Source organism: Rhinoderma darwinii, chromosome 7 (genome assembly GCF_050947455.1).
Source record: "Rhinoderma darwinii isolate aRhiDar2 chromosome 7, aRhiDar2.hap1, whole genome shotgun sequence".
NCBI lineage: Eukaryota > Metazoa > Chordata > Amphibia > Anura > Rhinodermatidae > Rhinoderma > Rhinoderma darwinii.
In genome coordinates this window covers 33531219-33544771 of record NC_134693.1, presented here as the reverse complement: position 1 = coordinate 33544771, position 13553 = coordinate 33531219, and the positions used below count along the sequence as shown (strand labels likewise).

The 13553-nt window shown below is 40.3% G+C and overlaps 1 protein-coding gene across 1 annotated transcript in view; it reads left to right on the top strand.

Moving 5' to 3' along the window:
* The window catches only part of QSOX1 (quiescin sulfhydryl oxidase 1), a 51770-nt gene extending 45297 nt beyond the window's left edge, over positions 1-6473 (top strand). Inside the window, exons 9-12 of the mRNA XM_075833138.1 lie at positions 1915-2037; positions 2194-2338; positions 3909-4085; positions 5538-6473. Of these exons, the coding sequence (XP_075689253.1) occupies positions 1915-2037; positions 2194-2338; positions 3909-4085; positions 5538-6340 (1248 nt within the window). The 3' untranslated portion in view covers positions 6341-6473. The remainder of the gene's footprint in view (positions 1-1914; positions 2038-2193; positions 2339-3908; positions 4086-5537) is intronic.
* Positions 6474-13553: the final 7080 nt, after the last annotated feature.

Below are 13553 nucleotides of genomic sequence, written 5' to 3'. Positions count from 1 at the left end.
ATTGTAATTATTATTTTTTGCGCAGTTTGGGGGGGTAGAAAAAATTCACTGTGTAAGTTTTATATAGTTTTATTTTTACAGCGTGAATATACGAAAAAGCGATTCTCTGCATCGTTTATTTTTTATCCCATTAACGTTTCACGCTAAATAACCGTTAAATTCATTCTTCACATTATTACAGTTGTGTAGTTACCTAATATGTGTAGGGTTTTCGTTTTTAGTTAATGTAGGGGCAATAAAATATATTTTATGCAAAATAATTACATTTTTGGGGGACATTTTATATATTTTTTTTAACTTTTGTTTTTTAATCTCATTAAGGTAGAATTTTTTTTACTTATAATGTATTAGCATACTCTTGTATACTAATACATTACACTGTGTCACTATGACACAGGCTGCTGTTAGTGCAGCCCATAGTGTGCCCTAACAGCAGGCAAACTGAGCAGACAGCCCTCCGTCCCTTTCTAGGTTTCAGGGCTGACTACAGGGGGATTCCCTGGTCTTTGATCGTGTCACTGGGTCATGGACCGCGGCGATCAGAGGGTTAAACAGCTGGGATCACAATGTTTTCCGATCAAAGCTGCATTCGGGAGGCTGCTCTAAGATCAGGAGCTGTAAGTTACAGCTCCTGGTTAGAGGATGAGCTCACAGGAGCGCTCATCAGCCTCTTCTACAGCGACGCCAAAAGACGTCGCTGTAGACAAAGCACCTGCACCGCCTGCCGTCAAAAGACGGTGGGTGGTCGTTAATGCGTTAAAGTAGTAACCTGATTGGTAATGGCCACACCAAACATCACCACATATCTCCGCTTCCTGGATCCCATTGATTGTGGCATGGATGGGTGATGGGAACAACGGGATATTGAGGTCCACTGGCAGTCACACCTATGTTTTTAGGTTTTGAGGCAAGGTATGCTTCCCTGCATGGATATTGTAACAGCCAGACAGTTGTCATAGAAATATGTATCATACTTTTCGTTAATTCATTTTATGCACTATCTGGCTTAAAATATGTGGACACCTGACCATCATACCTATATGACCTTGTTGGACACGCCCAATTTTGCAACTATAACAGCTTCCACTCTTCTGGGAAGGCTTTCTATAAGATTTTGTATTGTGTCTGTGGGAATTTTTGCCCATCATCCAGAAAAGCGTTTGAGGTCAGACACTGATGTTGGACGAGGAGGTCTTGATCTAATTTATCGCAAAGGTCAGGACTTTTCAGACACTCACGTTCCTCCACGCATGTTGCATGGCTGTGCTTGATTTTATGCCCATTTTTGTAATGGTCGTGGCTGAAGCACCTGAACTACAAGGGGTGTCCACATACTTTTGGCCCTATAGTGTGTGTATATGTGTATCATATTTATTTTATTCTTTGCACTGTAATGTGTACATTTACATGTGATGAATATCACAAATAAGACACAGGTATATACACAGACACATTATTGCATGTATATTTAACACTTCATGCACACCATATAATTTATATTGTAATGATATCACATGAGGCAGTTCATATATTGCTGTCTATCTACTCGTATGATATCTTTCTATTAACTATTTATCATTTCTAAGACAAATTGATGCATAGTTGAAAATTCTGTACATTTACATAAAGCAGCCACTAGAGGGAGCTGCTTTAGTAGTTTTCTATTTTATTCTATTCTAGTTTTTACTCATTGATTTTAAAACTAAGTAAAAACATTTTTATTGTATTTTGGTGGCTTTTTTTACGTGAAGATAATGAACTGGGTTCAGGTGCTTCTACTACATGATGCATTTCTATTTTATTATATAGCGTATGACTTTTTTTCTGTGTAACTTTTCACTATCTTACCCAAGAAAATAAGAATATGTTGCTGAAGAAGCGCTGTCATGTGACCATAATCTATTTCTATCACAGTACTTTCCTGCCCGTCCCTACTTGCGCACACTGCTGAATTCTCTGCATTCGTGGCTGTACAAACAAAGAGCGAAGGTGGTGACCTATAGGGATTTTGCCGATGCTGTAAATAACAAAGATCAGGTAAATTGGACTCAGGCCTTGTCCAATCTTCAGACTTCACTCCGCATGGAAAAATTGAATCAAAATGGCAAAGTGTGGACATGGCCCAAAGAAGATATTAACCCTTAGATGTGGTCTTATATGTAACATGTGCATTTTTCTCCACTTTGTGTTTAGGAAAATAATGCTGTGTTGACTACCGATGCGAACTACGTCGGGTGTCAGGGTTCCAAGCCGGAGTTCCGGGGTTTTCCATGTTCTGTCTGGACATTGTTCCACTTGCTGACCGTCAGAGCTTCACAGCTTGGATCTGAACAGACAAGTGAGTGAGAGTGATTACTTAATCATTTACATTGCAGAGGTAAATGAATGATCTACACCGATCAGCCATAATATTAAAACCACTGACAGGTGAAGTGAAGAACATTGGTTATCTAGTTACAATGGCGCCTGTCAAGGGGTGGAATATATTAGGCAGCAAGTTAGTCAGTTCTTGGAGTTGATGTATTGGAAGCAGGAAAAATGGGCAAGTGTAAGGATCTGAGTAACTTTAACATGAGTCCACTTGTGATGACTAGACGACCGGGTCAGAGCGTCTCCATTGCGGCAGGTCTTGTGGGGTGTTCTCGGTATACAGTGTTAAGTACAAAGGAAGGACAACCAGAGTACGGGTGGCGGTCATGGGCACCTAGGGTTTTATTGATGCATGTTCGGAGTGAAGGCTAGCCTATCCAGTCCAATCCCACAGAAGAGCTACTGTAGCACAAATTGCTGAAAAAGTTATAGCAAAGTTTACTGAAATAAATATAAATCTAATAATTGCAGCTACAGGAAAATTCCTTTAATCCGGCATATAATAACCCCAAATTTCTCCAATCCAACGGTCCAGTCCAAAATATTCCAGCACGATGCATGTAACTGCAAGAGAATATGAAATTCACAATCCAAAGTAGGAGACTAAGCAGAAATATCAAATTAGAGAGTTACATTTCATATTCTGTTCTATGATGAGAATATTTAAATATCTGAAACATACCAGGCAGCTTTACTGCTAGATTAAAGGCATTTTCAGTACTTCTTATTCGCTTTAAACTGTCTCCTGCATAGTCTCCTCCTAAACAGAGTGGGAAAAAAAATTAAACAAACTTGTGTGAAGTTCTCCCATAACAGCTGTCTGGTCCCGCACCCCTATAACATCAGGCTAAAGCCAGACCCTTTATATAGGGGGTGCTCCAGACTGTAATAGAAGAGGCTTTGAACTACGCAGCAAGACTGGGTGCTCCCGTCTACACGGCCAGACTGCTGTTATAGGGGGATCTAGACGATATAGCCAGACTGTTCTTATAGGGGGCTCCAGACTACACAGCCAGACTGCTGTTATTGGGGGGGATCCACGCTATAGATGCAGACTGATGTTATAGGGGGCTCTCCAGACTACACATTCAGTCTGCCTATATTTCCTGGAGCACCCCCATAACAGCAGTCTGACCGGGTAGTCTGGAGCCCCCCTATAACAGCAGTCTGGCTGTCTCATCTGGAGTGCCCCCTATAACATCAGGCTGCTGTTATATGGGTTCCCCTTGCTACACGGTCAGACTGCTGTAACGGGGCGCTCCAGACTAGACCGCCAGACAGCTGTTATAGGATTGTTTTAGACTAGACCGGACTGCTGTTATAGAGTTGCACTTTTCATTGATGACCCTTCTGTATTCAAAGATGGGCAGACAACATGCTCATTGTTAAAATACCCTCCACCCACTTACATATTCATACAATCTCTCCCCTACTGTCTGTCAATGATCTTTATCTGCCTGTGATGAAAAAAAGATTTCGGAGTATTTATTCTACTTGACTTGTCCTACTTATCTTTCTTTCTCTGTCTTGTGTTTAAGGTTCACAGGAGGTTTTGAAGACGATGCGTAGTTATGTCCGCTACTTCTTTGGCTGCAGGGACTGCGCCCATCACTTTGAGCAAATGGCTAAAGAGTCAATGAGCAGTATTCGTAGTCTGGATGAAGCCATCAGATGGTTGTGGTTAAGTCATAACAGGGTTAATGAGAGACTGGCAGGTGAGTTATAAATAAGGAAGGAGGAATACTATAATGCATCATGGCTAGCAGATCTTACATATCCCATAGCCCTAAAATTTACCAAAAGGCTTCATGGGATTTATAGTTCTGCCAGTGGGAAATACAACTTTTGCAGAGAGTCCCACATTTACTTCTGGCTATGAACTGCAGACTGATCATTTGTCACACGTACTATTACTAACAATACCGCAGTTCTCAGTCTGTCTCTAAGAAGCAATTTAATGTTAATAGTAGTCAGTCGATGGCATTGAAATGGAAATTATTAAACCGTTTTTAAATAGCAGGAGACTGCATAAGGGCTTCAACCTATTTGTTCTCCGTTTGGCCACAGAGACCACAAGGACTGGTGAGCTTTTTCCATCTGTTCAAATTTTTTGTGGTGTTCAGTATTGCTGTAGTGCTATCTGTGGGGGACGTGGCCCAGAGACAAGGTGGCTTAGACTGGCATCATGGGTGCTGCTGGTCTCCCGGGCTGCTCCTCTGCGGGTGCTGTGTTGCAGCGGCATTGGTTGCCATGCGATACTACACTTGGTAGAGTAGGGACTCGCTTGAAAGAGGTCGGCGTGAAGTGGCAAGTGGGCGGATTCAGTTTGATCATAATGTACATTAAGAAGCTCCGCTGCCTCCCGCCACTTACTGATTAGATGGTCGGGAGTTACGGAAACATCCGAGTGCTCGATGAGCCATGCTATTTCCGTAACTCCAGAAATAGAAGTGAATGGGAGTTACAGAAAACGCGTAGCACGGAGAGCTACGCTGTTTCCTGGAACGCGGTAACTATGGAAACAGCCTAGCTCGCCGTGCTACGCTGGTTCCGTAACTCCCGGCCACCTAACCAGGATGTGGCCGAGAGGTAGCAGGAGCAAGCTAGAATGGGGTTTAGGGGGTGTCTTCTAGAGATAGTTTGAGGTCCCAGTGGGACCCGCATCTGTTGGACTTTTATGGCATATCCTGTGGATATGCCATAATTGGCCAAGATGGGAAAACCCCCTTAAGTATGAAATTTAAAGGAGTTTTCCAGCATTAGAAAAAATTATCAGCTTTTTTCCCCCCAGAAATGGTGTCAGATTTGTCCATGGTCTGTGTTTGGTATTGCACTTGAATGGACACAGGATGCAATACTAGATAGAGTCCATGAAGAAGAGTGCTGCGGGTTCTGGAAATAAAGTATAACTTTTTCTAATCCTAATCTAATCCTGGACAACTGCTTTAATGCCATGTGTATGTAAAGACGTCAGATGTATCCATGGTAATACTTGGCACCAAGTGAACTCGTTTTACACAAACTGGTTTAATCAGACCGCAAGTTCAGCACTGGGTGAGCTATACACAAGCCCTGATCACCAATGTTTTTACGCCTTTTCCCTATCATTTATATTCTGTTGTTTTGGAGTAGTTACTTTTCTACTCACCATATCACCTTTATCTCAGGAGATGCAACCGAAGATCCAGATTTTCCAAAGATCCAGTGGCCTCCTAAAGAACTTTGTCCAGACTGCCAGAAAATGATAGATAATAATGTGACCTGGTATAAGCCTGAAGTGCTCAGTTTTATGAAGAAACACTTTTCTGAGAACAATTTATCATATGACTATTTGGAAGATGAAACAGTCCTGTTGGAAAAGCAGAGAAAAAGTACAGGTGGAGTAAGGGCTAAAAGGGAGGCTGAAGATGTGGAAACAAATCCTGAAAAACCGACCATAAGTGAAGCCATAACCCCACCACTAAAAGCAGAAGAACATGCAGATCTACTTACAGTTTCTAAAAGTAAACCAAGTCCACGCCACAGGCCCACCATAATAAAAATGAAATCTCTTACAGCTTTGAAAAGTCAAAGGGAAGAAGAGGAGAACATTGTGGACTTAGATTCTTATGAACATCATTTTTTTCCTAGTAGAACTTTACAGGGTTCCAACTCCCACAAGAATAGATACGCCATTCATCCAGAGAAAATGATGGAGTTTCCTGATTCCGAGTTTGACCAAGAAGCAGTAAGAGCTCGCCTGCTTAACAGAGGGGTTAATGCAAACTATCTCATAGGCGTGGTGGTGGAGAATGGGGATGTCAACTGGAAAGGGCGTTGGGTAAAGATGCTGGAAGTTGGGTTCTCGCGACTGGACATCAGCATCTGTGTCATAATGTACTTTCTCACCAGCATGTGCCTACTAGCTATGTATCTGTATCTTAATTTCAGGTCCCGGCTCAGACAAAAGTGTTTGTGTCCACAGCCATGATGCAAGTATTGTTGCTCTGTTTTAGGGCATGGTCACACGTGGCGGACTTGCTGTGGAATTCCGCTGCGGACAGTCCACAGTGGAATTCTCCAGCGGCCATTTTTACATTTGTTTCAATACATTTTTAGGCAAGTTAGTTCAGACGTTGCGGAAAACTCTGCTGCGGACCATAGGCTGCGGTGCGGAATTTGGTATCCGCAGCATATACTGTCTGTTGCGGATTTGATGCGTACTTGTGGCGGAATTTCTCCATTGACTTCAATGGAGTTGAAAAATTACGCAATGAAATCCGCAGATGTTATGTGTGTTGCGGATTGGTTTTACGAACAGGATATTTCATCATTCTGGCTGGACCTATGTGTTTCGAGGTCTATAGCCAAACTCAGATGGAATGTTTTAAAAGAGAGCACGATGTACTCTTCACCTGAATCCGCAATGGCTAATCCGCAGCAATTTCCTTCACATTATAGACAAAGGCGCAACGGAATCTGCAACGCAGATTTTGTGCGGCATTGGTGCGGACAGTGTCTGCAGAAATACGCCATGTTTGACCATGCCCTTATAGTACAACAGACCTGATGTTTTATAGGACTGTACATTTTTACAAGAGAACAATGTGCCTTTTTAATCTGTGGATGTTCTGTACAAATAGAGCACAACCACTCAAGACCAAAGCTAAACTCCTCTAATTGTCTTATCCACTGATGGTTTAAAAAAAATAAAATCAGAATGTTTTAAAAAAATAAATAAAAAAAATTTGTGGGTTTATTAAAATTATTGGAGCACTGTAAGAGCACAATTACCTAAGCAGATATGATTATAGTCTTCAGTTACACTCAATTGATACACTCATAAGCTAGCATACAATATGAGATTTCCGAATATATCAAGCAATTGGCCAAATTTTTCATCATTTGTGACACCCAAAGCCAATGTGTGTCTGACTATTATGTCGGGATTGAAGGTAACTATTTTTACGCATTGCTGAAAATGTCATAGGAAAATGTTTCATTTTTGGCTGTATTGTAACCAGAATCGTAGTTGGTGAAAATCTTAAAATCTTGAACAAAGACAAATAAGATGTTTCAATACGCTGCAAATATCGATCCAGCTAATATTGATCACATGAACATAGATGGGATCGATGTTCGCTGGATCCTGTGTGTCAGAGACAGGCAAGACCCGCTCTCAGCCGAGCCGTCAGTTCAGCTGAACTGATGGATTTGACTGAGACAGAACGATACAGCTTCTATGTATACATGATACATAGAAGCTGTAATGTAAAACGTAAAAACATTTTTTTAATAAAAGTCAATTTGAAAGTTGATTATAAACACATATAACACATGGATTTAATAAAAACAAAACAAAAAAAACTCCTTCCAAAGATGTACATGGAAGATCTACATACCGTAGGTTATTACTTCTTTTATTTTCTCGCTGACAAAGCTGTAGGAGGGCTTTTTTTGTGAGACGAGTTGTATTTTCACTGGCAGTAAGTACAACTTATTGATTTACTTTTATAAAAAAAAAAAAATAAAGAGAAAAAAACTGCAATTCCACCATTGCTTTTTATTTCTATTTATGCAGTTTACCGTGCAGAATAAATGTGTTAACTTTTATTTATGGGTTGGTACGCTTATGGTGATACCAAATATGTACAGTTTCTTTGTGAAAATAGTTTTAACATTGCCGCTTTCTGAGAGCTATACGTTTTTTATTTTGCCATCGATGTTGCTCTATGAGGACTTGTTTTATTCCGGGATGAGTCATCTTTTATAATGGCACCATTTTGGGGTATATATAATTTATTGGTTACATTTTATTACATTTTTTTTTTTTGGGAAGGGTGGAGAAAAAACTATCAATTCCACTATTGTTTTTTATTTCACACAATTAACCATGCCGTATAGAAATGCGTTAACTTTATTCTGGGTCTGTACAATTATGGCAATACCAACTATGTATAATTTTTTTTATGTTTTACAACTTTTTTGCACAATAAAAGCACTTTGCATGAGGAAAAAATACGAGATCCATTTGTATTTTTCCGTCGCTGTAGCCATATAAGTGCTTGTTTTTTTGAATAGCATCATTTTGGGGTACATAGGACTTATTGATTTTTTTTTTTTTTTTTTTTGGGCTGTGTGGGAATTAAAAGCAATTCCGTCATTCCTTTTTGTGTTTTTTTTTTGTGTCATTCAAAGCTGGGTATAAAGAACATGTTAACTTTATTATGTCTTTCTGATTGCGATGATACCAAATTGATAAAATGTCTTGGCTGTCCGAAAGACAGAAATTGCAATGATAGATTTATGCTATAATTTGCATGAGTTTCTAGCATAAATTATTGTAAATCTTTCGGACCGACTGGCCCCCCTCCCTGCGGCCTAGCACTGCCCACTTTTCTTGTGTGAGTTAAAGGTTATGCTTTTCTCTTCTTTTTTTTTTTAAATGTACATATTTATTGCTAAACAAAAAAAATATTTGTAATTGACTTTTATTAAAAACGGTTTACTGGTCGAGATGCATTTACTATACATAGAAGCTGCGTCTCTGCGCTAACAGCCAAATTCGTCAGTGAACTGCACTGACGACTTGACTGTCAGCACTTACTGTGTCTCCATGATGCCTTCTATAACCCTATTACTGATCACATCTAAGCTTATCAAATCCGTAATTATTGGGCTACATAATTGCATTTTCCTAATTTTAAAGGGGTTCTCTAGTTTATAAAACCCATTTTTATATATCCTATTAGAGCAAACTGAGTTTATTCGAGGGGGGGGGGGGGAAAGAGTCCCTATTTCAGATCCTGATTTTCCTGGCCACAGTGGAGAGCTGTTACCAAGAGTATCTGTCACCCCAGAGGACCTATCCTGCATTACAATAAGGACACGGCCATTTTTTTGTTTTTCACTTCCCGCCTTCCAAGAGCCATAACGTTTTTATATTTCCGTCGATAGAGTGGTGCGAGGGCTTATATTTTGCCGGAGGTGTTGTAGTTTCTATTGGTAGTATTTAATGTACTATATCATGTACTCGGAAGCTGAAAAAAAAATCCTTTGCGGGCTGAAATTGGAAAAAACTGTGATTCCTCCATTGTTTATTGGGTTTCGTTTTTACGGCTTTCACGGTGTGGTAAAAATAATGACTTAACTTTATTCTGTGGCTCAATACAGTTACGGTGATATCAAATCTATAACTATTTATTTATTTTTTTTGTTTTTTTCAATTTTACTAAAAATTGTTTTCACCACATTCTGAGAGCCATAACTTTTTTATTTTTCCGTGTATTGAGCGGTATGAAGGCTTATTTTTCTGCGGGACAAGCTGCAGTTTTTATCAGTACCATTTGATTGTACATACGTCTTTTTTGCTTTTGATCACTTTTTAATAAAAAAATTATGGGAGCTAAGCTGATCAAAAAACAGCGATTGTGGCGGTTTACTTTTTTTTTTTTAATACGGCGTTTACCGTGCGTGTTAAATAATGCTATATTGTAATAGTTCAGACTTTTACGGACGCAGCAATACCAATTTTGTTAACTTTTTAAAAAAAATGTTTACATTACTTTAGAAGAAAAATGGTAAAAGGGTTTTTTTTTTTTTTTACTTAATTTTTTTTTACCTTTTTTATTCACTAATAACTTTATTTCACTTTTTTACACGTTTTATTAGTCCCCCTAGGGGACTTAAACCAGGGACTTGTCATTTTTACAGGCTTCTGTTAATCCTGGTCACAGATGAGTAGCCATTAGTGTGAATTGAATCTTGACCACTGGGGGCTCCGGATCCTCTTACACAGCCCGACATGGGCCATGTGAACGAGCGCTGATCCAAAAACCTCGTTACTCGGCACTCCTTTGCTCCTTTTAACAAGGACCAATGCCTAGGGACGAGCGATGGTTCGTACGATCGCTCGTCCCCATACATTTCCATCATGTAGGCAGCACGTCTCTGTTTACACAGGGAAAAGTGCGGCCGACAACGATATTATTTTAGGCTGCACAAACAATTTGATCAAAAATAAAATGCTCTAAACCAGAGATATTCTTTATATTACTGTCACTTATTAATCTTCATCTTAATTACCAAAAGTAGTACAAATTCTGCAGAAGCGGCAGAGAGAACCTCCATCATGTTCTATATATTCCCGTAGTGACTTTGATCACTGTCCTGTGGTGATAATAGTGGCTACACGTCAGGAAGTTTAACCCTTTCACTGCGTCCCTGCAGAAAATCAGTGGAGAGGTTAAACCTGACGTTTATATATTCTAATTAGGCCTTATTCACACGAACATGTGCGTTTTTGCGCGCGCAAAAAAAATGCAGCGGTTTTTGTGTGTTGCAGTGTTGTGTGGCATCAGTAGTTAGTGCGTGGCTCCATGATTTTCGCGCATGACATCGTTATGACACTGTTTTTATGTTAATAAACAGAAATGGAGGAGGTGGTTTTATTTGTCCCTTCATTTCTTTAACAACTGTTGCGCGAATCACACGCAGCACGCGGAAGTGCGTCCATGTGCCGCACATGATTTGCACGCACCCATTGACTTCAATGGGTGCTTGATGCGCGAAAAACGCCCAAGTATAGGACATGTCGTGGGTTTTACGCAGCAGACATACGCTGCGTGAAAATCACGGACTGTCTGAGCGGCCCCATTGAAGTACATAGGTCCGTGCGATACGCGTGATTTTCACGGTCGTGAACGACGTTCGTGTGAATAAGGCCTTCTAGTCACAGGACACGGATGAGGAGATGTCCGAGTGCAGAGAGGTGTACTGACAACCACCATACACCCAGGATCTACCATTAGGAGAACTGGTGCCTGTTTTATTCTATGGGGTGCTGGAGAGAAGCTGCTCTACTACCAAGCCTGAATATGAGAGGAACCAGTAGTCCTCACTTGTGGCAGGGAGAGTAGTAGACGCAGTCTTTCCGTCTTCCCCATACATCCCTGTAAAGAATTTCACCACCCCGGTTTCCTCTACAGGCATTACTAGCAGCGCCCCAGTGAAAGACATTATGAATCAATCCATGCTTGTGTGATACATTCAGGCCCTGTATTGTAACATGGGGCTGCAGACGCCATACAGCAGTACTCCCTAACCAATAATCAAGACTCTGATGTACCAGCAGTACTGCCCTTGCAGTAAATATGGATGGTTTTGTTTTTATTTTGTTTCTGTGTTTCTTAACCCTTGAAGGACCTGCCTATTTTGGGACTTTAGTACGCAGCAATTTTTTGGGGGGTTTTAATTGCCCCATGCCAAGAACTATACTTTTTATTATTATTATTATTATTGTGCCATTCAAGTAGCTGTATGATGGCCCTTTTTTTAGGGAGTTGTAGTTTTTTTTATTACCGCCATTCTGGAGTACATATAATTTATTGATTGACCTTTATCAAAAGTAATTTGCAGGGACTAGAAAAAAACAAGAGTGCGATCTACTAAAATGTATAGTGCCAACTGTAAAATTTGGTAAAGGAGGGATAAAGGTCTGGGGCGATCTTTCAGGGTTTGGGCCCTTATTTCCAGTGAAGAGTAATAATGCTACACCATACAAAGACATTTTGAACAATTGCATACTTCCAACTTTGTGGTAACAGTTTGGGGAAGGTCCTTTCCTGTTCCCGCATGACTGTGCACGAGGCAAGGTCTATCAAGACATGGTTTGGCCTACAGAGATCCCTGAACTTTACCGCCATCGATCATTTGGGATAAATTGGAGCGTCGATTGTCAGCATAGTTTTTGAATGGGATGCCCAACAAGCTGACATACTGTAGGTGTGATGTCAAGTGTCCACATACTTTTGGCCATATGGTGCATGTGTAGGTCATGGAGCCTCTAGGCAGGGCATTCCATGATGTACATTTATGTCATGGTACACCAAGGGGTTAGGTCTTTTTTTTTTTTTTTTCTAATTTCTCACCTACAAATACAAATCAAAATATGATTTTACAATTTCTTTGCCAATCTGGTGGCAGGATACCTGCTCCAGCCAGGAAAAGAATTGCTCCAGTAAGAAAGATACTATGAGCAAGACCATAGAGAAGATCAGACAAGCCCTGGTTCTTGGGGTCCTGTTAGACGGGCCGATATTTTTTCATGAACCAATGTCAAGTGATGATTTAGCGAGTCGTTTGCCTCAAAAGACGGTCTATTACACGTGACAATAATTGTTAAAGATTTTCGCTGTACATTCGTTACGGCGATTGTTGCTCGTTCTCGCATACAGCAATTACACACAAAGATAATTAAGCTTGTAGGTGGAGTGCAAAGGACTGATCTGCTAATGACTGGTAGATTTTGGATTAGACGAGGGGATGCGGCAGTGGCGAACGATAATCTTTCTTTGGGTATATTTGGCTGATCCACAGAAACTCAACGATTTACCATTCGTCGTTCTATCGTTGCACGCTATTACCTGTGGCGATTATCTCTTACATTTGAACGATTATACAAAAATTTGCACGATAATCGCTCCATCAAATGGGGCCTTTAGAATCTCAAATATTTGGGGAACAGATAAGGTAATAGTTTGCTGTCTTCTGTGTGCTCAGCTTTTGCATATAGCGGATTGGGCTGACTGCTTATTGGTAGGTGTACGTGAAGACCATGCGATTATAGTCCACATAGGCACCAATTACAAAGTTAAAGGTAGGAGGAAGGACCCTCAATTTCAAAAGATCTCTAACATAGTATTTTCAGAAATACTACCTGTTTCATGAGTCACATCAAAGAGGCTTCGAGAGATTAGGGATTAAAATAAGAATTAGTGTGGGTAGGAAGACTTTGGGTTCTTGGAGAACAGCTTGAGGTTTCAGTAACAGAATGCTCTATTTTTCATGGATCGTCTATCAACAATGGGACTGTCCAAAGCAACCAAGAGACCTATGATCAACTCTAAAATAATAATCTACCATGGCTAAAATGGGAGAGACTGTCCATACAAGCTGGGACGACACGACACTCTAGTCCACAGGAATCCACTGTGAAGTCTCAGCTTTCTGGTAGACATGGTCTTATGAAATAAAAACTTCTGGTAATTTAAAAAAAAAAATAGCATCATGCTGTAGGGACGCTTCTCTGGAAGGCTTGTAAAGGTATAGGTTAAAGGAATGCAGCAAAAACAGAAAAGAGGATATTTGATATCATTTGGATTTTTTTTATTTTTAAATACTACGTGCCATGCTGGACAGATTGT